Raw genomic sequence first — 25339 nt, 5'->3', positions numbered from 1 at the left:
GTAGACCAGGCTGGCCTTGAACTCACAGAGATCCACCTGCCTCTGCCTCCTGAGTGCTGAGATTAAAGGCATGTGCCACCATGCTCAGCCCCAGCATATGGCTTTTAAAATTTTTTTTTTAATTTTATTTTATGTGTATGCATGTATGCCTGCATGTAGGTAAGTACACCCGTGTCGTGCAATGCCCATGGAGGTCAGAAGAGGCTGTCGGATCCCCTGGGACTGGAGTTACAGACAGCTATTAGCTGCCATGATTCGAACCCGGGTCTTCTGCAAGAACAGTGTTCTTAACTGCTGAGCCATCTCTCCAGTCCCAGTAGCTTTCTCTTAATAGACCTCAATAAAGTTCTGTAACCTCAACCTTTCCATACAGTAAGGCATTAAAACTATATTTGTATCATGTACATGTCTGGTGCCCATAGAGGTTAGAAGAAGGCATCAGACCCCTTGGAACTTGAGTAACAGACAACTGTGAGCCAACATATAGGTGTTGGGAACTGAATCCAGGTCCTCTCAAATGCTCTTAACCACTAAGCCATCTCTCTAGCCTGTAATTAGGTTTTAAGGCGTGGCAAAGTTGAAGTTTACCTTCCTAATGTTACCAGGAAAATACAAGATAAGGTCCAAAGTTACCAATGAAGGAAGGATCCATCTTCACTGGCCTCCCAGCCTGCTAATCTGTACAATATTATCAAACACCCAGAGTTCTTGAAGATTGAGCTATATTTTTCTCACATCAACTGACACATTTATACTGTATACTAAACAACCATCAAATCTCTAACATCATATGTGTGTCCCACAAGGTTGTTCTGATAACCATCCAACTGCCACTGTCCTTATAACTGTAACTTCAGGGTTCAATACTATAACACTCTTACTAGGGAGATGCTAAAGGATGGATCAACTGTATGATCAGTAGTCTACTTTCTGTAGTTATATATGGTTGGTATCCTATGTACTTCATTAGGACTGATTTAGTGTTTGCCAAAAAGGGATTTATGGTAAACCGTCAATGACACACCTACAGCTAAGGAGATTCCAAAACTTTTAGGATCACCCTGCCAGAATCTGAGAAAAAGGCTTCCTCTGCAATGTTCTTTACCTACAGAGGCATCTCTTGACCCCACCCTTCCACTTTTTTGGAGTAATTTTTATTTTTTTTATTTTCTGTGTACTGCCTGCATGTAAGTGCACCCGTATCATATAACGCCCACGTAGGTCAGAAGAGGGCATCCGATCCACTGGAACTGGAGTTACAGACAGTCGTTAGCTGCCATGTGGGTGCTGGGAACAGAACCCAGGTCCTCGGCAAAAGCAGCCAATGCTCTTACTCACTGAGCCATCTCTCCACCCCCCTGCTTTTTTTTTTTTTTTTTTTTAATCGCCTGGACCACAGTATAAAGTTGAGGAAGACCTCAAACTTCTGATCTTCCTACCTCTCTACTTCTGAAGTGTTAGTATTATGGGCATGAGGCACCAAGCTGTCTCTTATGCAGTCCTGGGAATGGAACTCATGCTTTCATCTATGCTAGGCAAGCAGTGAACCGGCTGAGCCACATCCTAAGCCCCAGAATACCATTCTTTAAAATCCTTAGGGAGGAAGGCTGATAACCTGATTTTGATCCCTAGAGCCCATGTAAAGATGAAAAAGAGAAACCCAACTGTACAAAGTATACTCACACACATACACACCATGGCACCAGCATCAATACACACACACATCATAATATACACATGATAGTTATAAAATTGCTTTTAAAAATGTACTGCACAGCCAGGCATGGTGGCTAATGCCTTTTACCCAGTACCCACAAGACAAGGGCAGGTGGATCTCTGTGAGATCAAGGCCAGCCTGTTCTACATGGTGAGTTCCAGGCCAACTGGGGCTACAGGGAGACCCTGTCTCAAAAACAAAACAAAAGAAATAAATAAAAATCCCTAAAAATTTACTGCAAACCCCAAACCACTTTTAAGTACAAAACATTTTCTTCATCATAGAAAACAAACGTGTTCTTCTCTCAATTGACCATCCCAAATTTCCTCAAGGATCAGGAATTACACTGACCACAAATAACAAAGGAAAACAAAAAGAAACAGCTGAAGTTATTTTCCCCAAGAACTGAAACCCAGATAACTACTGATGAAGAACCAGTACTCCCAGTTCCTCCTGTTTGGAGAAGCAGACCAGAGCAAAACAAACAACAAAAATAAAATTACAATTACACATACCTCCCTCCCCAGTTTTGTGTGTTTTCCCCCCCACAACAGCAGGGCTAGAAATATTTTTCAAAAATCCCACTTTTTGTCTTAGAAATAACTAAAGGGAAACCATTTTGAAGCAATTTTAAATTTCCTTCCTCCAGGCCTGGGAATTTTTACTCACCTTCAGCCAGCGGGTGCAAAAAAAAAATCTAGATTATGAGAGGCGCGGGGGGCGGCAGGAGAAAGGGAGATAGAGAGAGATTGATTGGCTGATGACTGACCAGAGAAAGACGCCACACACGGGATGAGGATTAGGGCTAGATTCAACGAAAAAGCCTTTGCCTGGCATGCGCGATGCCTGGGGTTCAAGTGCCAGTACGAAAAAGGAGAGAAGCACAGGGTGACCACCGGCGGAACAAAAGTAGGGCAAACTGGCGCGCAACGGCCGCCCACAGGGCACACAGCCCATGTCCCTCCCGGCACGCTGGACTCCGCACCACCCACCCGCCAGCGCTGCGGGGTCGGCGGAGGCTCGCAGGGTGGATTCACCCGAGAGGACCGGGGACCGGGACGAAGCGGGACAGGGCAGGACACGACCGGCAGGGCACGACAGGACGCCGGGCTCATGGGCCGAAGTGTCAGAAACGCACGACTGCAGGAACGCAGCGCACACTCACCATTCCTGCTTTCGACACGTTCCGGTTCTTCCCTGGGGCTTCTGCAGACAGCCGAAGAGACCGGCGCCGGAAGAAAGCCACCAGCAGCCTCTCCGAAGTTCCACGGGACTCCAAAATGGCGGCAAGGGCGGGCCCTCCGACTCTTCCCGCTTCGCACTGGACAGCTCGTGCAGGAGCAACAGCGTCGGTGCTTGGCGAAGGAAACGGATTCGCCTTCTGCAAACGAATGGCAGGAGAAACGTCCTTTCCCCGCTCGATTGCAACGAAAATGAGAGCTGTCCGGAACAACCCGTTCTACCTACGTTTTTTCCTTGCAATAAACCTGGCCAAACCCTAAATTTCATTGCACTTAAGGAGGACATTCTCCAGGCTTTTTAGTGCGCACATTGGCTACCTTGTTCGCGTACTCAGTACACAAAGGCGCCTCCTACTTTCCCCACATACATTGTCACACTTCGCTTTGGAGAGTCTAGACTCAGTGTTCTGAAGAGAAAACCTATGACGTCACGTTAGGTGGGGTCCCTAGGTTCGTCTAGGCACAGGAACAGAAAAGGAGGAAAAGAAATGCAAACTCAGGAATTTAGAATGAGGTAAATGCTAAGGCTTGTTCATATCCTGTGTTTCAATATATCCATTTTCTGCCTACATAATTAAAACACAGGGGAGTACAATTATTCAACGCACAGAGAAAATGGTTTTACATGGTAACAATATTCTATGAAGTATTCAAGACATTTAGAAAGGAATACTTGAACTTCCTTAGGCAGATGAAAGTGTACATTCACAAGCCTAAAATATTCTCAAGTCTCAGGATCACACTGCTGACTAGGAGCCCACAGTGGTCATTCCCTAGTGATGAGGCAGAGACACCTAACAACTGAACTCTGGGAGCTCACCAAGACTTCCACTGCTTCTTCTACCATGAAATCTCTCCTTCACACCTTAATATTCACAAGAGGAAAACTGTCATCCATACTCATATTAAAGTTTTAACCCAAACCAACTATAAAATTCACAAATACTTTATCCATAGTTCTACTAAAATGTGTCTCTAAACTTGGTCATCATTGATGTTCTACATATGGGAGGGAGGAGCTAGGGAGGGAAGAAAACAAGGGAAAGAATACAGGAGGTAATGAGTAGACAAGGGAAGCACCGAGGAGGTGCACAGATGATAGGAGGAAAGGAAGAAACCTAGACACTGGGGCTGGAAAGATGGCTTAGCGGTTAAGAGCTACTCTTGCAGCACCTGCATAGTGACTAACAACTGTCCATAACCCCAGTTCCAGGGGGATGGAGGATCCAACATCCTCTTCTGGCCTCTGTGGGCATTGCATGCATACCTGCACTTACATGCAGGCAAAACACTCAAACACATAAACTAAAAATACATAAATCAACCATTTAAAAAAATTATCTAGACATTGAAATGCTGCCATCCACTGAATCTGCTGTGACAAAATCAGGCACAACAAGAATTCCGAGTCTTGTGAAGGAAGGTGTTCCCCTTCAGCTCCTTCTTCCTGAGGCTAAACATACCAACCAGAGAGAGTCTTTCCAGATACTGGGAATTATTAGGTCTGAGGTAGACCACAGAGGAAGACATATAGTCCATGGCCACAGCATGACCACAGTATGGAGGCCACATACATGGTAAAAATCTTACATTAACCTGCCAGGCATGGTGGCACTTGCCTTTAGTTCCAGCACTCAGAGGGCAGAGGCAGGCAGATCTCTGTGAGTTCAAGGTCAGCCTGGTCTACATAGCGAGTACCAGGCCAGCTGAGGCTACAGGGAGACCCTGTCTCAAAAAGACCAGAAAAAAAATCTTATACTGACCTTAGCTGAATATAAATTCACATAAAGCTCAGATATATACACAAAATAAACTATATTGTTTGAGACACATACACACTTTATATACACATAAAGATATAAAGCAGGGGCTGGAGAGATGGCTCAGTGGTTAAGAGCACTGGCTGTTCTTGCAGAAGACCCAAGTTCTAATCTTAGCACCCACATTGCAGGCTAACAACCATCTATAACTCTGGTTCCAGGGGATCTGATGCCCTCTTCTGTGTACGACACAAGTTCACGACACAACGCACTTACGTGCATGCAGGCATAACACTCATGCACACCTGAGTGTATATACTCACTTGCATTGCTATAATATATAGCAATGGAAGTGAGTTATTGTTACAAACATCAGCCCAGGGGATACAGTATATGGGGAGAAAATTCTGGGCAAAAAGAGAATGATGGTCTCCTTGAATGTCAGTGATGTTATGCTTCTTGACACAGGGAATGACCCCTTAGAGGTCCACTTGAAAGTATTCAGTAAAAATGTACATTTGAAAATGGGTACAGTTACATGGACTTGTACTCCACTCCCATCTACTTGAAAAACTGAGTCAAGAAATTTGGTTGATTCCCAACATTGAGAGCAACTTGAACAACATGTTATGGCTGAAGAGATGGCTCAGTGGTTAAGAGCATTGATTGCTCTTGTAGAGGACCCAGGTTTGATTCCCAGCACCCACATGGCTAACTACCGGCAGTAACTCCAGTTCCTGGGGATTCAATGCCTACTGATCTCCGTGGGCATTGCACAACATGGGCAGGCAATACAAAATTTATTGGTATTTTAGTAAAGACAGTCATCTCAGTCATTTCTCTCTCCTCACCTTGACCTTAGGTTAATATTTCATTTGGGTCAAGTAAAGACTATATAGGAGAGATGTGTTATTTTAACAGTAAAATGCACAGTTTGCCTACATAAAAGTTAAATTTATGTATCTTGATATAATTAAATCATGTAAGAACTAACAGTGCTATGTACATTTCCATTGTTTTACTTGGGGCTCGGTAATTAAACTTAAATGTAAGTGAACAAAGTGTTAAGAACATCTGCAGGCTGCTTCTCAGAAGTTACGATATTAAAAAAGCCCAGCGAGTAATTACCACCAATAAAATTCTTTGAAGCTGCCTCCAAATTTAACATTGTAATTTTCAAGGATCTCATATCATTTCTTTTGTCTGTGATTATATTTTTAAAGATGTGTTTAACTGTCACATAAAAAAGTCCACATACAATATAAAACTACAAACACCCTACAATACACAAATCGAATAGTGTGGTGAGATTTCATAATGAAAATGTTTGAAGATGCATTTTCTTTCCTTCTATTTCAATAATTAAAATGTGCTTTTGAAACCACTGGTCAGTACATACATACTTAAAATAAGCTGTGGAATTGTACAAATAAAATTTTGCAATGAATTCAATTCAAAATTTGATCTACGAAGTTAGGAAATTAAATGCTTTTACAAAGTCACAGAAAGTACATCACATTTTTTTCTTCATACAGTGTTATGCCTTATTTTTTTTTTTGTAAACCTTTGAAAAAAATAAAAACCAGCCAAATACTTAAAGCAGTATGTACATTTAGATTTTTGGTGGTGGTTTGTACTTTAAAAGAAACAGCTTCCTTATGATTTGCCTCAAGTTGTGGTGGAAATGCTTACAGGAACTAGGAACAAAAACCAACAGAAGCACATACAAAATACTGATTTACTTTGGTGGCAAATGGTGTTCTTTGAAGACTAAAGGGCAGACAAGCTCCATTAAAGTGAAGTGGGCTATTTCAATATTTCACATAAAAATTTTTGAAAAAATTTTTTAAAGAGCTAAGCGTCTGTATCCACTGACAACAATGCCATACCTAGTGTATAATTATCCAAAAGAAAAACAAAATGGCCACAGGAAAAAAGGTTCAATTTTACCTAAACTTACTTTCAGTCAATCGTCCAGTAAGGATTTCCTCTCAATACATACTCCCCTCTCTCCATAAGGCTGGTCCTGGGAGCCAGACAGTTTAGGTAATGATGAGTGAGGTTAGGAGTAGTTGCTCACAGAGAGACAGTAACTTTTGGTTTCCCTCTCAATGTGCTAAGAGTTGCGTCTAAAAAAATATGCAGTTCTTAGAAAGGTACCATTTCTGATTTCTTTATGATCTGTAACCTTTGGAGAATAATCACATGAAACTACAAAATTAGCAAATGTCTTGAAATCTGTATATAAAACATAAATTACCTCTAATTTCAAACTCTCATTTATTAGTGTACCACTCAATCTTAAAAAAAAAAAAAAAAACAAAAAAGAAATTAAGAAAAAAAAAGCGGCTCCAAAGATAGTCTTACACCAATCTTTAAAAAAGGAGACTGTTCCTTTTAACTGTACACCCACCCATGTCCCAGTCTCAAAACGCATCATTTAATTGTCTTGGTCATGGACATTTCCAAGATGAGATTTTATATTTCGTTCCCACAGCTTCTGATTATCGGAAAACCCATGCTTTCCTTTATTAAAGGAGTTTGGTCCAGCTGATGTTGGTGTATCCCTTCCAATATTCTTCATCCTCATCTTTGCTTCTGGAGGCATTTCTTCTGGTTCACTGTCTTCATCTTCATTGAAAGCTGCTGCTCGGAAAGGGTTTTTGGAGCAAGAGTTGGAACAGTTTCCTTAGGCTTACTTGATCCAAGTTTGATGGATATGGCTGACGTTTTCTTTGTCGTCTGACTACCTATGGCAAATCCACCCCCTTTTTAAAGAAATAAAACAGCTGGGCATGGTGCCATGTGCCTTTAATCCCAGCACTTGGGAGGCAGATCTCTGTGAGTTCAAGGCCAGCCTGGTCTACATAGTAAGTTCCAGGCCAGCTGTGGCTACAGGGAGACCCTGTCTCAAAAAAGAAAAAAAAGAAAAGAAAGAAAAAGAAAGAAAATAACAAAAAGTACATTTGGCAAGTACACACACCTTTCCAAATAATGCCTTCATTAATAATCTTTTCCTGTGACTACTTCTGAGTGGAATGCCCATTTCTACAATAAACCCAGCCTAAAACAGAAAACTATGTGAATCAATAAGGTAAAAGGGGAAAGGATGGTGAGACAAAGAGGAGGATTTGGAAGTATTCAAGTGAATGCTTGTGCAATGACCATAACATACAGTGCATAGGCATGTCAGGAAATAAGGCTAGGTTGGAAGTCATCTTGATCAAATTACTATGGCAAATTACCATGAACCAAGTTGCTTTCAAAGAATACACATATTTTCAAAGAAAACACATATATATCTTTCTCTCTTTTCTCTCTCTCTCTCTCTCTCTCTCTCTCTCTCTCTCTTTCTTCCTCCCCCCACCTCTCTCTTGTCTTTTTAGACAAGGTCTCCTCTCCCAGTAGCCCCAGCTGGCCTGGCACTCACTGTGTAGACCAGGCTAACCTCGATCTCACAGAGATTTACCTGCCTCTGCCTCCCAAGTGCTGGGACTAAAGGGTCTGCCCCACTACTCCGAGCTAGAATACACATATTTCTCATAGTTAGGGGCCTAAAAAGCTGTAGGTCTGACTGCTGAGTGATTCCTATTGAAACACACAATGTATCAATAATTCAAAATTATTCCCCTAAAGAAAAAGCAACACAAGTGGGCAAGTTTTCTGAAAAGAAACTTCTCAAAAGAAGTGCAAATGACCAACAGATGCATAAAATAATGTTCAATGTTTTATGATCAATAGAAAAATTCAAACCAAAATTATAGTCATATTCCATTTTCCCTAGCCACAATGGCTATTATCTAAACAAAAAGTAATAATAACAAATGTTGATCAGAATGTGGGACAGGGAGCTTCTGTATATTTTGGTGAAAATGAAAATTAGTACAGCCATTATGGATAAGACTATGGAAGCTCCTGAAAACTCTCAAACTAGAACTACTCTATGATCCAAAGGTATCACTCTTCATTGGATAGCCAGCCAAAGAAAACACCTCAGCACATATACGATATACCTGGATAACTATGTTTGTTGTGTCCCTCTTCAGGGCTCTACTCAGTGAGACACAGAAAAATGAGGTGAGTCCGAACTTCCTGTATCCCTCAATAGAGCAGAACCCAAGCTTCCTCCCACCGCTTCTGCTTCTGGAAAGTCTGGAGAGGAGACAGCCCTTTTAAGTTGTACACTCATGATATGGGTTATTTTAAACCAAGAAATAAAACATAACCATGGAGAAGGTGGTACTCACTGAGTTCTGTTTGGTTCCCTTGTCCCCTTCCTTTCCAATGTTGCAGATGGCTTTGTTGCCAGTTTTTATACACAGAAACCAATGGTTTTCCAGGGACTCCACTACCTGGAATAGACAGGTGGCAGAGGAGCGTGGCAAGGAGACCACAGAAGTCCAAGTCCATGAACAACACCAAAGAGAAGTGCTGTGCAGAGATCGCTCTATGTTCTGCTGATGATTGTGTGGATGGAATGGCTTAGTGAGATGTACATATTTTTCGACCAGCATCCCTTGTGCCGCCTCATCCCCTTATACATATTTCTTGTGTACATTCTTCCACAGACCTCATATAAGTCACATGCCCTAGAATTCTCCCATCAGTTCCCATGTATCTGGGTTTTGTTTGGTTCCCAGATGGTTTTGATTCTGTTTAACATACCACACACTTTGCTTCTGTTTGAATGTTCTCCTGAACTTGGCTGGGGGAGGCAGGATAAGTGGCATCTGCAAGTTGAGAACAGCATGTGCACACTCTCTCCATTTGCTTCATTGACAGTAGGAAGGAACTTTTGGTTGGACATAATTGTACTTGCTCCATGAAGAGTTTTGTCTCTACACTGGCCTCTGCGAGTATTGCATACCCATGATACACTTACATATATGCAGGCAAATACGCACAAAATAAAATAAACAAACCACAAAAAATTTAAAGTTATTTTTTACATTTATGAGCTCTTACTAGAATGCTTTTAACCACTGAACCATCTCTCTAGCACCTTTTCCATGATTTTGAAATTATGAAATTTCAAGACATTATCATTATCTAAACTTGCCTTACTGTTCAGTACAATGAAACTTTCTACAACTAACTGTAAGTTAGTAATTCATGACAAATATTTTCTCATTCTTTCCTCCCTTGTATTTGTCTTGATGTCTAGAAGCCATGATCCTAAACTCTTCCATTAGATCTAGCTGTCCTGGAACTCACTATGTAGACCAGGCTGGCCTTGAGCTCACAGAGATCCACCTGCCTCTGCCTCCCAAATGCTAAAAATGTATTTTTATGGGACTGGAGAGATAGCTTAGGAGTTGAGAGTACTGACTGCTCTTGCAGAGGACCTAGGTTCAGTTCCCAGCACCCACATGGCACTAACAACCACCTGTAACTCCAGTTACAGGGGATCTGATGCCCTCTTCTGGCCTCTGCAGGTATTGCATGCACATGATGCATTTACATATATGCAGGCCAAACCCTCCTACACACAAAATAAAAATAAATCACAAAAAATGTAAAGTTGTTTTTTACATCTATGGTCTTTACATCAAACAGAAGAAATCAGGCCATGTCCCACTGCATCTCTCTCTCTCTCTCTCTCTCTCTCTCTCTCTCTCTCTCTCTCTCTCTCTCTCCAGAGGAAAACTTATAGGAGTTGGTTCTTTCTTTCTACCATGTCCCAGGGATTGAGCTCAGGTCATCAGGCTTGGCAACAAGCTCCTCACCTGCTGCAACATCTTGCTGACTCCTCCATAGAGTTCTTCACCAGTCTCTGAATTTCATCTTTGGTGTTTTACCCTAAAGATCTCATCTTTACTAGCAATAGGATCATCTTCTTTCTTTTCTTTCTATATAACTAAGTACACATACCAACTCAATCAAACTCCTACTTCTTCCTTTTCTGGGTCTTGTAGTACTATAATTAACTGCTTCTGTGAGAAAGTCTCCCCCTTTTCTGTACCTTCTACATTTACCCTGTTCTAATATCCAATGTCTAGCTCATAAACAATACTTCGTCAGTGCTGCAATCTTCTAGGCATTATAAATAACAAGTGATTTTTGGTGGCACTGACTTTGTTTCCTTCATGCATTTCGAGATATAGAAGAGACTGGTAGAAAAAACTGCAGTAATACTTTGTATTAGTCCATTGTCTCCTGCTGGAGCACAATATCTCAGAGTAGGTAAGGTTTAAAGAAAGCAGGTTTATTTCAGATCATGATTCTAGAGGGCTAAGCAAAGGGGTTGCAACAGATAATGGCTTTTTTTTTTTAAATTTGAGACAGGGTCTCAAAGAATTATGTAGACCAGGCTGGCCTGGAACTCAGAGATCCTACTAGCTCTGCCTCCCTAGTGCTGGGATTTAAAGGTGTGCCCCACCACACCCAGCCTGAAAATGGCTTCTTTTGAGAAGAGTCCTGGAATAGTAGACAGCATCAGATGACAGAAGAAAGGGAGCACGTGTGTGTCTGCTGTGGTTTCTGCTCTTCTTATAACGCCACTAACTATGGGGCTCCACCCTGAAGAAATTGTCTGCTTCTGTTCACTTCCAAAATCCCAAACTGTAATCTGTACAGTGAGGTTCAGGACTAATTCCCTTCATATTTAACAAATGGGATTAAGCTAAAACACCTGAACACTCATACAATACTTGACACATAGTTCATCCTCATGTGATGGTTCCTGTGATCTGAATGCTTGAGTTCCCACAAAATGGATACTGAAGGAAATGGTGGAGCCTTAATGACATAAGGTCACAGGACAGAGTCTTCATAAAAGAGATACAAGCATCTTTAAGGGGCTGGAGGGATGGCCCAGTGGTTAAGAGCACTGACTGCTCTTGCCGAGGACCCAGGGCCAATTCCCAGCACCCACACGGCGGCTAACAACTGACCATAACTCCAGTTCTTGGGGATCTGATGCCTTCCTCTGACCTCCTCGGGCATTGCACAACATGGGTGCACTTACACGCATGCCCGCAATACACTTATACACATAAAATAAAAATAATAAAATACAAAAAAGTGTCATAAAAGAGGCCAAAGACAGAATGTTCATCCTTTCACTTTGTGTGTAAACTACCAGAAGGCAAAATCTATAAAACAGGAAGGGGTCAACAGTAGACATTCTACTACCTGTTATGACTTTGCATTCCAAAGCACTAGGAACTGTGAGAAATGTGTTTCCTATAAGCAACCTACTTTATAGCATTTTGGTTACGGTCATTAAAATGGACTATTGAGAAATGGGTATAAACTTTGTTTTTCATTATTGCTAAGAACCCAGTCATAGTGTCAACCAGAGTGCCCCAAATACCTTTAATTGCTACAGATATGTGTAAGTATATGTCTATACTGATTTATTTTTCCGTCAAAAAATTACATAATCACAGGCAAGAGTAACAGGTATAAATTCCCAGACACAATTGCTTCTTCAGTAGGTGTTAATATGTTTAGTGGAAGCATGTGACAAAAATATGTCTCCATGGGGGCTGGAGAGATGGTTCAGCAGTTAAGAACACCTGCTGCCCTTCCAGAGGTTTGGGGTTCAGTTCCCAACACCCATATAGCAACGAACAGTCTTTAACTCCAGTTCCAAGGGATCCAGCACCCTCTTCTGGCCTCCACAGACATTGCATGCACATGATGGCATGTACATACATGTGGGTAAAACACATACACATAATAGAAATAATTTAAATTTTTTCCACATATAACTGAAAAGACATCAGGATCCCCTAGAACATGACCCAGAGTTCACAAAAGTCTTCATGTCAAATATTCAAATCTCTGTTGTAAAACATTTTAGGAAGCAAATAAATGCATACATCTGGGTGTGGTGGTACTCTTTTAATCCCAACACTCAGGAAGCAGAGGCAGGTAGATCCCCCTGATTTTGAGACCAGCCTGGTCTACACACCAAGTTCCAGGTTAGCCAAGGCTATAGAGTCAGACCCTGTCTCAAAAAAGTGATATCTCTAAGAAATAATTTTGAGCACCCATAAAAATGGAGAGGATGTTCTGAACCTGTGGAGAACAACTTATTCAAGGTTGGAAGGACATGATCTGTCAATTCTTTCAAAAGTCATATCATGGAAGAAAACTTTTAAAAAATGAATCTCGTGTAAATTTGATGAAAATACTCCCAAATTCTAATGCCATCTCTAAAATGTTATAAAGACTAAAATTATTTCCTCCCAAGTCCCAGGACTAACTGTAGAGACAAAAATCACTTTAATTTTGTTTAAGAAAAATTATTGGGGGCTGGAGAGATGGCTCCATGGTTAATAGCACTTGCTGTTCTTCCAGAAGATCTGATTCATTTCTGAGCACCCCAACTTGAGATGCCCTCTTCTGGCCTCCAAGGGCACCTGCACACACATACATTCACACACACATACGTTTTTAAAATAATAACGTCTCCAAAAAATGGAAAAATAGGTGTGGTAGGGCATGCCTTTAATTCCTACACTGGGGAGGCAGAGGCAGGTGGTCTGTGAGTTCCAGGCCAGCCAGGGCTACATAGTTAGACCCTTTTTTTTTTTTTTTTTTTTTTTTCAACAACTGGTTAAGTCAATTTATTAAAATAGTTGATTTAGGCGACTGCAATAGTGACTTCCACCTCTATTCCTGGCTCAATACTTATGGAAGTAATCTGCTTAACAATCTCAGGACTGTGCAGGTCAATGAATTGCTTGTGAATTCTCATCTGGAAATGATCCCATGTCTTGGAAGCATTACCAGATGTTTTTCTTGTAGTGATTCTCAATTGGTGGGTATAAGAACAAGGCCTTTCACTTTCAGATTTTTTTCCTTTGTGCCTCTCATCAAGTCACCACACACATCCAGAAACTTCAGGTTGTGGCTGGGTCACAGTGATTCGAATTCAGGGAATTGCCACTTCGGGTTCCATGGGCCTTTTCCCGATATCTTTAAGAGCCATGATTGTGCCGGGACTTCCTGACTGAACAGCAGTGAGTCAGGACCTGAGCGGATGATAAGGTGCTCTGCTTCACCAACCTCTCAGACCCTGTTTTAAACAAAACAAAAAACAGAAAAAGAAAAAAATGTTTTTAAAAATTACTGTGTGCTGGACGTGGTGGTGCACACCTTTAATGTCAGCACTCGGGAGGCAGGTGGATCTCTGTGAGTTCAAGGCCAGCCTGGTCTACATAGCCAGTTCCAGGCCAGCTGGGGTTACAGGGAGACCCTGTCTCAAAAAGACAAAAAATAGTTATCACGCACCTTAGATTTCAATCCTTAGTGATACACTGTGCAATAGTTACCACACTATACTTACATTTCCAGATCTTATTTTCTCTACAAAAGAGAAATTTTGTACTCCATTAACATTATTTCATTTTCCCATTCTCCCCAATGGCAATCAACTCCTAGGTCTCTGCACCTATAAATTTGAAACTTTTGAACTCTAAGTACAAATGTGAACATACTGAGGGCTGGAGAGATGGCTCAGTGGTTAAGAACTCTGACTGTTCTTGCAGAAGACCTGGGTTCAAATCCCAGCACCCACATAGCAACTAACAACTGTCTGTCCGACAGCTTCTTCTGTCCTCTGCCGGCACTGCATGACACGGGTGCACTTACTTACATGCAGGCATAACACTGATACACATAAAATAAAAATAATAAATATTTTAAAAAACTGAAATGTTGCATAATTATAAAAATAACAAAAAACCCAAATGTGAACATACCTATCCTGTCTGTTTGACTTATTTTACATAGCATAATACAAGGAGTCACAAATGGAAAGCTTTCCCTCTTTGTTAATGTGAAATAATACTAAATTGTAGAGAAAAATGTAAGAGATTAACCTCTAGTAAGCAAACAGGGTCTCTGAGAAATATTAAAGGCAGCGCACTTCCTGCTTCTTCTTGGTCTTTGGCAGGAAGTCCTTATTTTTAACTCCAACAAGGCCTCTTCAACTGGCCTGCTTCAAGTTGAGTCATGTAGCCCTGGCCCTCTCAGCTTAGATGTGACCTATTCGTCTTCTATTCGTTGTTTAAATTGAACAATCCAAAAGCAGGGGAGGGGAAACCACAAAAATCCTTAAAACCTAGATTCGTCCACTGGATTTTGTTTTCCTGAGTCCCTTCTCCCCTTGTAGAGAGCTTTTCTCTATGTCATGAACAAAAGTTCCCAGAAAAACTATCTTAAAACTGAACATTCTTCCCCAGGCATGGAGGCGCACACCTGTAGTCCCAGCACTTGGGAGGCAGGTGGATCTCTGAGTTCAAGGCCAGCCTGGTCTACATAGTGAGTTCAAGGCCATCTGGGGCTACAGGAAGACCCTGTTTCAAAAGACGAAAAAAAAAAAAAAAAGAAAAAAAGAAAAAGAAAAAAACCAACTGAATATTCTTCAAAGGCTGATCAACTGATTAGAACTTCTGTGACCGTGAAGAGTTTCAAAAGTTGCAGGTCCAGAGAGCCTGATTACCATTTATCTTGGGCTATCTTTAGCCCCCTAAAGAGCTCCTCCTTGCCCACTGTCTTTCCTGACTTAACATCCTGTGACTAACAGATAAAAACCTTTGGTATGTATTAGCCAACCATCAGCTTCCATAAACCTAGAAGGCTGAATGCCATCAGATAGCATCCAAGCCTACAGCTGAGATTTCCCTTTTGCTACTTAATATTTCCACTAATGTATTTGAAAAGTGTCTTGATTTATGGCTTTTCTTTGTTCTGTTACTTTATCAAACTGTTACATTGGAACATGGAATTTGGATAACCTGACTCTTGTGTTTCTGGACCAACCTGACTCATATTTGGCTCCATAATAAACTATCTCGTCCCCTCTGAGGTGAGTTATGCTTTTGTGTTGACAATGTGCAGTGCCTTTGTAACTCCTACCTCAAGGTCTGATCATGGTTTCTATGGTGAGGAGGCCCTTTCTCCTGGCAGAGCTTATTTCTGAAGGATAAAGGATAAACTTCATGCTTTTTTGTTGACAGTTAAGAATGTGTGTATGTGAATCTTCATCTTTCAATAAGTCAGTCTGACTGCCGCTCTCTGCTGGTTGAGATTTTTCCTGCCTTTTAATTCTTTAATTGGTGGAGAAAATGAATCCAGAAATATAACCGCAATAGAAATAACTGCTTCTTTACTCATCCACTGAAGGCATTTGTTTCTGTAAGCTGGGTACCATGAATACACATGGGTATATACATAGCTTCCAGATTTCGATTGCAATAAAATTCAATTGAAATTTATTTCATTGAAGACAAACAGGCTAATACCAGAGCAAGACACTACCAGATCTATTTTAAAAAGCCACATCCATAATCATGACATTGTTTTACTAAACTTATGAGGGATAAGTTAATTATCTCACACTTGGAAGTTTCCTCCTATCCCTCTAGGGTTGAATATTTCTTCTTGCTCATTCCAATCATGCCAGCTACAATCTGTATCACTTTTCCAATCTATATCTTCCTTCCTGTGATAAGCTGTTCTTTCCATTAAGAAAAAATCTACACTTTTGTTCCGCATTCAGCACCAATTTATTTCTTTTGTGTGTGTACAAGGTTAGATAGAATAAATTTCAATTTTCCATCATGTATGTCATTTTAGGGAAAGTTCCCCAAGATCCTGAGAATGTTTATTCTACAATGTTTGGATGGAATGCTCTATAGATGTCTACGACCATTTGACTTATGACATCATTTAAGTCAGATACTTGTTTATATTTCGTTGGATGACCTGTCTTTTGATGCAAGTGGGGTATTGAAATAATCTACTATTATTGTGTTGGGTTTAATCTGACTTCACATCTAATAGTATGTATTTAATTGGGTGTACCATCGTTCGTTGTGTATATGTTTAAATTGTAATATCCTCTTGACAGATGCTATGTCCAGTGCAGTGGGGTGGTAGAAAGTGCAGAAGAGGGATGGCCCAGTAACTAACACACAGGACACATAAGATACTTTAAGAAAGCAGGGGCCAGGAAAGCTCTCTCACAGGACAAAGGTCTGGAGTCTCTAACTCCCCAAGTTTGTATTAGTATGGATAAGGTAGTCCAAGCAGGGCTTCAGGAACATAGGATAGGCAGATCAAAGGATAATTCTCTACAGAGGCCAAGGAAACTACAACAAAATGTGGCTTGTGTACAGGGTATAGAACAGATGTTCACAGAATAGTGTGAATAAGGCATAGCTTCTTTATTCTAAATACAACGGACACTTCACTTCAGAAGTGCCTATCCGGCTGTGCTATCATAGGCATTCTTGGCTAGTGGTGGCTTTGCACATATGCCAAGTATGCTTTTGGCTGAGTTCAAATAGGGCAATATCTCTTTTCCTGAGTTTTGGGTTGGAGTTTCATTTGTCAGTGAAAAGAACAATGTCCTAGTTCTATTTGTTTGGAATAACTTTTTCCATCCTTTCATTCAAAGGTAGCCTGAGATACATAGCAAGTTTGAGGTCAGAGTGGGCTACATGAAACTCTCTCTCAAAATAAACACAAACGTCAAAATTATGTCATTTGCTGGAATACAGAGAATTATCATATTTAGCAAAATAAGACATACTCAGAAACTCAGGTATCATATGGAGATTGTCATGTTAAGAAACATAAACCAGAATCAGAAACACTAGTGAGCTGTATGTTTTCTCTCATGTGAAATCGTTCATGTGTGGAATCTAGCTTTAATATATTAGATGAAAGCAAAGAGGAAGGAGCTGGGCGTGGTGGCTCCTGGAAGAGAAAGGTAACCAGTACAAAGTCAGATTAATAAGAGAAGGCCAGCCTGGTCCACATAGTGAATTCCAAGCCAGTTGGAGCTACAGAGAGAGACCCTGTCTCAAAAAGAACCCCCCCCCAATTAATTTTTCATAGTGCACAAAATATTTTTGCATGTAACTTTTTTGCAAATTCTTTGCCTATTTTCTTACATAGAGTGAGTAAAAAATTCAAAAGGCTCACAGATCCTCGAGACAACCTCAAAGGGTAGAATAACTTCGACTACGATATAAAATTAGTAATCTCATGAAACAAATTTATTAGCATATTAAGTCTACAAAGAGAATATATGTGATATATACCTGGGTCTGGATTATTTAAAAGAATCTCAAATTCCACCAATTTTCCTTCAAATGGCAATTTATTTGTTGTGAGAGTGAAACTCTATTAGAACTTGCACATGATTCAGACAATCATTTCTGGGTATATACCCAAAAGAAATTTTAAAATGTTTTTTTGGTGTTTTTGAGACAGGGTCTCCCTGTAGTCCCAGCTGTCCTAGAACTCACTATGTAGACCAGGCTGGCCTTGAACTCAGAGATTGGCCTGCCTCTGCCTCCCAAGTGCTGGGATTGAAGGTGTGCGCCACCATGCCCAGCTTGTTATTTATTTTAAGTGTATGAGTATATTGCCTGTATGTAAGTGCACTTGTGTTGTGCAATGCTCTTGGAGGTCAGAAGGTGTCAGATCTCCTGGAACTGGAGTTACAACTGGTTACTGGTGTACATGTTGGACTGATGTACAACCCTTGCTTCATTTACATCTCACATTTGTTCAATGTCTGTTCACCACCTCATTTTTCCTCACCAAATTATCAACACCAGAACTGCAATAACTAGCTTTCTCATAAAAATATTGGCAGAGCAAAAATAATCCCTTAATTCTGCATGCTTAATTCTGAGTGTTCCTAATCTATCATGTGAAGGATGCTTGAAAACTACCATCTAATACATTTTTTAAATTATATTTTTAAAGAATTTTTTATTATTTTTTGTGTATGAGTGTATTGCTTACATGTAACTACACCTGTGTTGTGCAATGCCCAAAGCAGTCAGGAGAGGGCATCAGGTCCTTTGGAACTGGAGTTAGGATAGTTGTTAGCTGCCATGTGAGGGCTAGGAATTGAACCCAGGTCCTCTGCAAGAGTAGCCAGTGCTCTTAACCACTGAGCCATCTCTCCAGTCCAAGATTTTATTTTTTATACTTCAATGATGTGTATGTGTGAGGGTGGGTATATGCATTTAAGTGCAGTGCTCATGACAGTGAGAAGAGGGCATCAGATCCTCTGGAATTGGAGTTACAGGTGGTTGTGTCAAGTAAGTGGGTGCTAAGAACTGAACTCTGGTCATCTGAAAGAGAAGTACATGTTCTTAACTGCTGAGTCATCTCTCTAGCCCACATAATGCACGTTTTCTAAGAAACAGAAGTTTAACAGTAGTGTGATTTCTGTTCCTTAATAGTCTTAGAACAGGAAAAATTACATAAATAATTTCTGCCATTATAGTCAGGTGGGAGGATAGAGATTATAAGCAGGGGCTGGAGAGATGGCTCAGCGGTTAAGAATACTGTTCTTGCAGAAGACCCCGGTTCGAATCCCAGCACCCACATGGCAGCTAACAACTGTCTGTAACTCCAGTTCCAGGGGATCCAACACCATCTTCTGTCCTCCGCGGGCATTACACAACACGGGTGCACTTACCTACATGCAGGCAACACATGCATACTCATAAAATAAAAATAATAAAATATTAAAAAAAGAGATCTACATGAATGGGTTTATGTATTTCCACTGATATGAAAAAATGGACTAGACAGTCTGATTTATGATACATATTGTTTAGAGATTATATTTTATTTACATGTAGGTTATCAGTATGAGTGAATTACCAGTCCATGGACTTAATGCATAGTTTCTTTGTATTCTTGCTGATATTGCTCTTTCAGACAGTGTCTTGGTGGTCTTCAATGGTGGGCTCAGGCTATTCCCCTGTCTCAGTATTCTATGCAGCAGGGATCACAGGCAAGCAAAATCATGGCCAAGTTACTCACCAAGAATTTTTTTTTAATTAATTTTTATTTTATATATATGAGTGTATTGCCTGCATGTATGTACATGCACCCGTGTCATGCAGTGCCAGTGGAAGACAGAAAGAGGGTGTTGGATCCCCTGGAACTGGAGTTATGAACGGCTGTTAGCTTTCATGTGGGTGCTGGGATTTGAACCTTGATCTTTGGCAAGAACAGCCAGTGCTCTTAACTTCCAAGTCATGTCTTCAGCTCCTCACAAGCACACTTTCAAACGTTAAAAAGTTAAGTCAAAAAGTCTCATTACAAATGGACTAATGATAAAAATAATACTCATAACTGTTACTGTATATCTTTCAGGTTGTTTATTTTCAGGAATACTCAACACAAATTAATTTGCTTCAAGATCTTCACATTTCTTACTTTCACTGGATTTTACTTCATGAGAAAATCCCATAAATGTTATCTTACTTAACATACAACTTACATTATTTACAACTAGAATTTCATTTAGTTGGAAATAGTTCTTAAACCTCCCAAACTGTGCTCAAACCCACTATATAGTGTAGGCTGCATTCAATATTATAAATGTATAGTCTCTAACTCCTTGATGCAAGAATGAAAGGCATACACTAGCATGCTTGCTGTGACAGGTCTTCATCCTTTAGACACTTACATGTGTGGGCCAAAATTACACCTCTGCTGGTCTTCTCTCTTCTTTCATCTCTTGCAATAAAATTTGACTTTGGATAGTCCTACATGATACACGCTGGCATAAGTTCTATCCACTGAGTTTCTTTTCACTGTGAGTTCTTTCATGTTTGTGTAGGTATGTCGAACAGGTAAATGCTTTCCCACATTGCTTACAGATATAAGGTTTTTCCCCAGTATGATTTTTTTCATGTATGTGAAGGGATTTGGAAAAAGTGAATGTTTTCCCACATTGTACACACATATATGGTTTCTCTCCAGTGTGAGTTCGTTCATGACTGTAACAATCATCACGTTGGATGAAGGTTTTCCCACACTGCTTACATGCATAAGGTTTCTCTCCAGTGTGAATTCGTTCATGTCGTCGCAAAGAAGTACCCTGGGTAAAGGATTTTCCACATTGCTTACATACATAGGGTTTCTCTGCAGTGTGAGTTCTTTCATGTATGTGAAGGGATCTGGAAAAAGTGAATGCTTTCCCACACTGCACACACATATATGGTTTCTCTCCTGTGTGAATTCTTTCATGTTTGTGACATGCACTGGCATGAGTGAAGGTTTTTCCACAATGTTTACATGCATAAGGTTTCTCTCCAGTGTGAATTCTTTCATGTTTGTGAAGGTATGTGGAACATGTAAATGCTTTCCCACACTGTTTACAAACATATAGTTTCTCCCCAGTGTGAATTCTTTCATGATTGTAACAGGCACTGGAATAAGTAAAGGCTTTTCCACAATGTTTACATACGTAAGGTCTCTCTCCACTGTGAATTCTTCCATGAATGAGAAGTTGACAAGCACGAAGAAATGCTTTCCCACATTGCTCACAAATATAAGGTTTCACGCCAGTGTGAGTTCTTTCATGATTGTAACAGGTTCTGGGATCAATGAATGCTTTTCCACAATACTTACATACATAAGGTTTCTCTCCAGTGTGAATTCTTTCATGTTTGTGAAGCTGTGAGGAACGCCTGAATGATTTTCCACATTGCTTACATATGTAACATTTCTCTCGAGTGTGACTTCGTTCATGCCAGAGGAGGTTATAGGAATTAATGCATGCTTTTCCACATTGTTTGCATACATAAGATTTCTCTTCACTGTAAGTTTTCTCATAATCATGATCAGAAGTGAGACTCCTACAGGCTTCATTAGATTGTTTATTTTCACAGGGTTTCTGTTTAGTAGGAGGCCTTTCATGCATCTGAAAGAAGTCAGAATAAGTGAAATCGTTCCAACATGTCTTATGTTCGAAAGTCTTCTCCATACATTCCTGGTACTGATATGGTTTCTGTCCACTTCGACCACTGAAGTGCACATCTGCAGGTAAATGGGCAGTGATGTCTCTTTCATATTCACTGCTTTCATACACTGTTACTGCAGGAGGCATTTGTTCATTCACAGTATGTTCTGGAATTTGGTGCTGGATTTTCCCATAGTGACTACCATGATCATATTCACAGAGTCTCTCAACCACCAAAGTTCTGCAAAAAAAAGAAAAAAAAGAGAAAAGCAATACCAGTTCTAGCCAAGAGAAGTATTTCAGGCTGTGTGCTGTGGCTGATGCTTGCTGTTGTGTATCTTGGGGCTGTGGCAGGAGGAAAGCACACTTGAGACCGACCTGGACCACACAGAAAGACTCTTTCCCAAAGGGAAAAAAAAAAATAAGAGTAATGGCTTTATTTCCATAAGAATTTATGAACTTCAGGGAAGCAAGATAGCTCAGTTGGTGAAGGCCCCTGATGCCAAGTCTGATGACCAGAGTTTAATCCCTGGGACCCGCATGATGGAAGAAGAGAACCCACTCTTGAGGGTTGGTCTCTGACTTCCACATACTCCCAACTGCATGCACAATAAATCTATGTTAAAAAGAAAAAAAAAAAAAAGAACATAAAAGGGCTAGTCAGAGCTTCTGAGGATGGCATACAATCATATAAGATCTATAGTACAGGCCGGGCATGGTGATGCATGCCTTTAATCCCAGAACTTGGGAAGCAGAGGCAAGTAAATCTCTGTGAGTTTGAGGCCAGCCTGGTCTACATAGTGAGTTCCAGGACAGCTGGGGCTACAGGGAGACCCTATCTCAAAAAAATACCCCAAAAGATCTGTAGTACGTTTTTTTTTTTTTTTTTTTTTTTTTTTTTAAAGAAAAGGTCTCATTATACAACATTGGTCAGCCTGGAATTCTCTATATAGACCAAGTATGGCCTTGAACTCACAAAGGTGTGTGCTACCATGCTCGGCTGTAGTACTACTTCTGCTGGTCTTTTCAAAAATATTTTCTATTAGTCGGGCATGGTGGCGCACATCTTTAATCCCAGCACTCGGGAGGCACAGGCAGGTGGATCTCTGTGAGTTCAAGGCCAGCCTGGTCTACATGGTGAGTTCCAGGACAGGTGGGGCTACAGAGAGACCCTGTCTCAAAAAAACCAAAAAAAAAAAAAAAAAGTCTATGCTACAGTTAACAAAGTTGAATATTCCTAATGCAAAATGGCTTGCATCAAGCTCTATAGAATTGAAAAAGCTTAATTACCATTCAAACAATTTAATGAAGATGGGTCTCATTCTAAACTCAAAATTAACCTTTACTGCACACACACACCTTATAAATATAACCTGATAAAAATATACTTAAAGATTCTGTTAATGGAGAGAAGTTGTATAATGAATCACTGTATATGTCTTACATAGCTTAATGCTGCACCACAAGCTGGGATCTTTCAATTCTGAATGCATAAGCTCAATGTAGTTTTATGGAAAATTTGATATTAAATCAACTTATGTTTAGATGTGTATGGATCATCTGCTTGGCTCTCAGATTTCCTATCACTCCCAAATACTTGATATAAATTCACTTTGAGTGTAAATTACCTCAGATTTCCTTTGAGATTCTGGTAATCCTCTTCAATATTGTCTTCTTCTGTTTTCCCTAAAAATAAACACAAAGAAAGTCTGAGTTATTCAAAATTACACAAAACTTACTATATTTTTCTGTGGCATAATGTGAACAGGCATGTGACATTCAAAATCTTTCCTTTCAATATGTCAAACCATATACCTATACAGATGAACAAGAAACAGTTGTTCTCTTGTTGAACATGAAAAGGAGTCACAGTGCATTTGTTACCTATAGCAATCAGGTTCATAAAGGTTTCCTTCATCACATCTCTGTAGAGCTTCTTTTGACTAGAATCCAACATGGTCCACTCTCCTAAGGTGAAGTTCACAGCCACATCCTCAAAGGTCACTGGCTCCTAAAATAATCCACATACATTTACAGGAAGACGGTGAAAAAACACTGGAGATACATAGTCACTTGATTAGTTCACATCATACTTTGTCCTTCAAATACTCACTGTATATCCTGACAGGCACACATTTCTACTGTTCACCCTTATTCTCAGCCCATCACACAATTCTGAGGCTACTTTGGAATTGTATGATAAAGGGACACAGTCCCAATTATTCTTTGTACACTGGAGTCTTTGGCACCTTAAACAACAAATTCCTACAACCTGGAATGCACAAGAGTAAACACCAGCTCTGCCGGCATTGTACAGTTATCAGAAAGGTCTGTCAGCAGATGCCATCCATTTCTTCTGCTCAAACTGACAAAACCAGTCTGATCATAAGGGCTCACTATGCAACAATTTAAGCAGACAGCACAGTTTCTGGTATGTTGCTTAACTATTACTCCAAAGAATTTTGCATATTTCTGTCATACTCAAAGTTATTATACCTGTCAACATTTCAAATGAAATCTGGATGAAGAAGCCTCACTGATCTGACAGATTGTATGGATACCCTGTCAAAACTTGTTATTAGGTCCCTGAGCACATATTCTATAATTCCTCTAACAGACATCATTAGGCTGTCTCTAGGTTCTTATAGAACAATATTAATCAGAAACAAGTGGTTTCTTATAGACTAGCCTAAGAAATACTAAATACTAAATAAGTCTCAAGGATGATTCTCTATGCTAACATGCACATTACAATTTGGTTGAAGAATGTCAACCAAACAAGGGCATATATTCTTAGAAAAAGCTGGTTTATGTCACTAAAAATATTTTCTCATGGATGCATCATATTCTGTAATCTCACAATACTCTTAGATGATTAACAAACATTACTTTCTAAATCTGTATGGGAATAAATGCTTGATGACATGTAAAATATTAGGAATGAGAAAATGACATGTAGATCTAGTTATGGACACACATACCTATAAAACCAGGAGTTACAATGCTAAGGAAGGAAGACCCTGAGTTCAAGTCCTGCCTGACTGGGAAAGCAAAAACCAAAAAATAACAATAAAAAAAGAAAATTAAAGACAGAGGTGAACAGATCAGAAGACAGAAGAGTCGGTCACAGTGAGATGAGATATAAGCAGAAAATTCATGATAGAGAAGGCCTTGATCAACAATGAATCTCTACTGTATAAAGTAGTGACACACTGCTATTTCCTTGGAAGCATGCACTGCATTTCACTCTATTCCATGAACAACAAAGTTCACTTAAAAATGGGAAGACACCTGTGCCATCTGTGATAATTTGTAAGTAATCACAAAACTTTGAGGCTGACTTATGAGTACAGTGAAATGAAATCCAGCCTGACTATACATATAGCATCAGACCACCCTGACCTCACATTAGGACTTCATATCAACTTACCAATTCAGGTTGACTAAATAGATTAAAAAATTAGATCCAGGGGCTGGAGAGATGGCTTAACTGATAAGAGCCCTGACTGCTCTTGCAGAGGATCTGGGTTCAATTCCCAGCACCAACATAGTGACTAATATCCATTCATAACTCTAATTCCAGGGGATCTGACAGCCTCTTCTGGCCTCTGTGGCCATTGGACACATGGGTGTAATTACATACATGCAGGCAACACACACACAACAACAACAAAAATTTAAAAAGCCTGATAGAGAAACTCACCACTTTAGAAGCTAATATTCTCAAAAAGACCAGAAAAAAAAGTAATTTTTAAAAATTCATTTTTTTTGCAATTAAGTTAGAATATTCTAACTGAAAAACAATTGCTGTGAAACGATTTACATTCTCATAGAATTATAAACATTTCTCAAGGAATACTTTACTTTACAGCACAACTTT

At 40.0% G+C, this 25339-nt stretch overlaps 2 protein-coding genes and 2 pseudogenes across 2 annotated transcripts in view; all 4 read right to left on the bottom strand.

Moving 5' to 3' along the window:
• Positions 1 to 3285, bottom strand: part of LOC103736617 (zinc finger protein 14) — a gene marked incomplete in the record, with an annotated part of 8013 nt that extends 4728 nt beyond the window's left edge. The window contains 1 exon segment of the mRNA XM_017798898.2: positions 2883 to 3285. Within this exon segment, the coding sequence (XP_017654387.1) occupies positions 2883 to 2885 (3 nt within the window).
• Positions 3286 to 7035: 3750 nt separating this feature from the next.
• On the bottom strand, positions 7036 to 9128 carry LOC108490993 (annotated as a pseudogene).
• Positions 9129 to 13288: 4160 nt separating this feature from the next.
• On the bottom strand, positions 13289 to 13740 carry LOC103736438 (annotated as a pseudogene).
• A 6115-nt stretch (positions 13741 to 19855) lies between these two features.
• LOC103736447 (zinc finger protein 14) overlaps positions 19856 to 25339 on the bottom strand; it is a 15486-nt gene continuing 10002 nt past the window's right edge. Inside the window, exons 2-4 of the mRNA XM_008835949.3 lie at positions 23344 to 23470; positions 23088 to 23145; positions 19856 to 21700 (exon numbers count right to left, since the gene is read on the bottom strand). Coding sequence (XP_008834171.1) covers positions 20287 to 21700; positions 23088 to 23145; positions 23344 to 23470 — 1599 coding nt within the window. The 3' untranslated portion in view covers positions 19856 to 20286. The remainder of the gene's footprint in view (positions 21701 to 23087; positions 23146 to 23343; positions 23471 to 25339) is intronic.

This window comes from Nannospalax galili, unplaced genomic scaffold (genome assembly GCF_000622305.1).
Source record: "Nannospalax galili isolate Female #2095 unplaced genomic scaffold, S.galili_v1.0 scaffold391, whole genome shotgun sequence".
In the NCBI taxonomy this organism is placed as follows: Eukaryota; Metazoa; Chordata; class Mammalia; order Rodentia; family Spalacidae; genus Nannospalax; species Nannospalax galili.
This window is presented reverse-complemented; position numbering and strand designations above follow the sequence as displayed.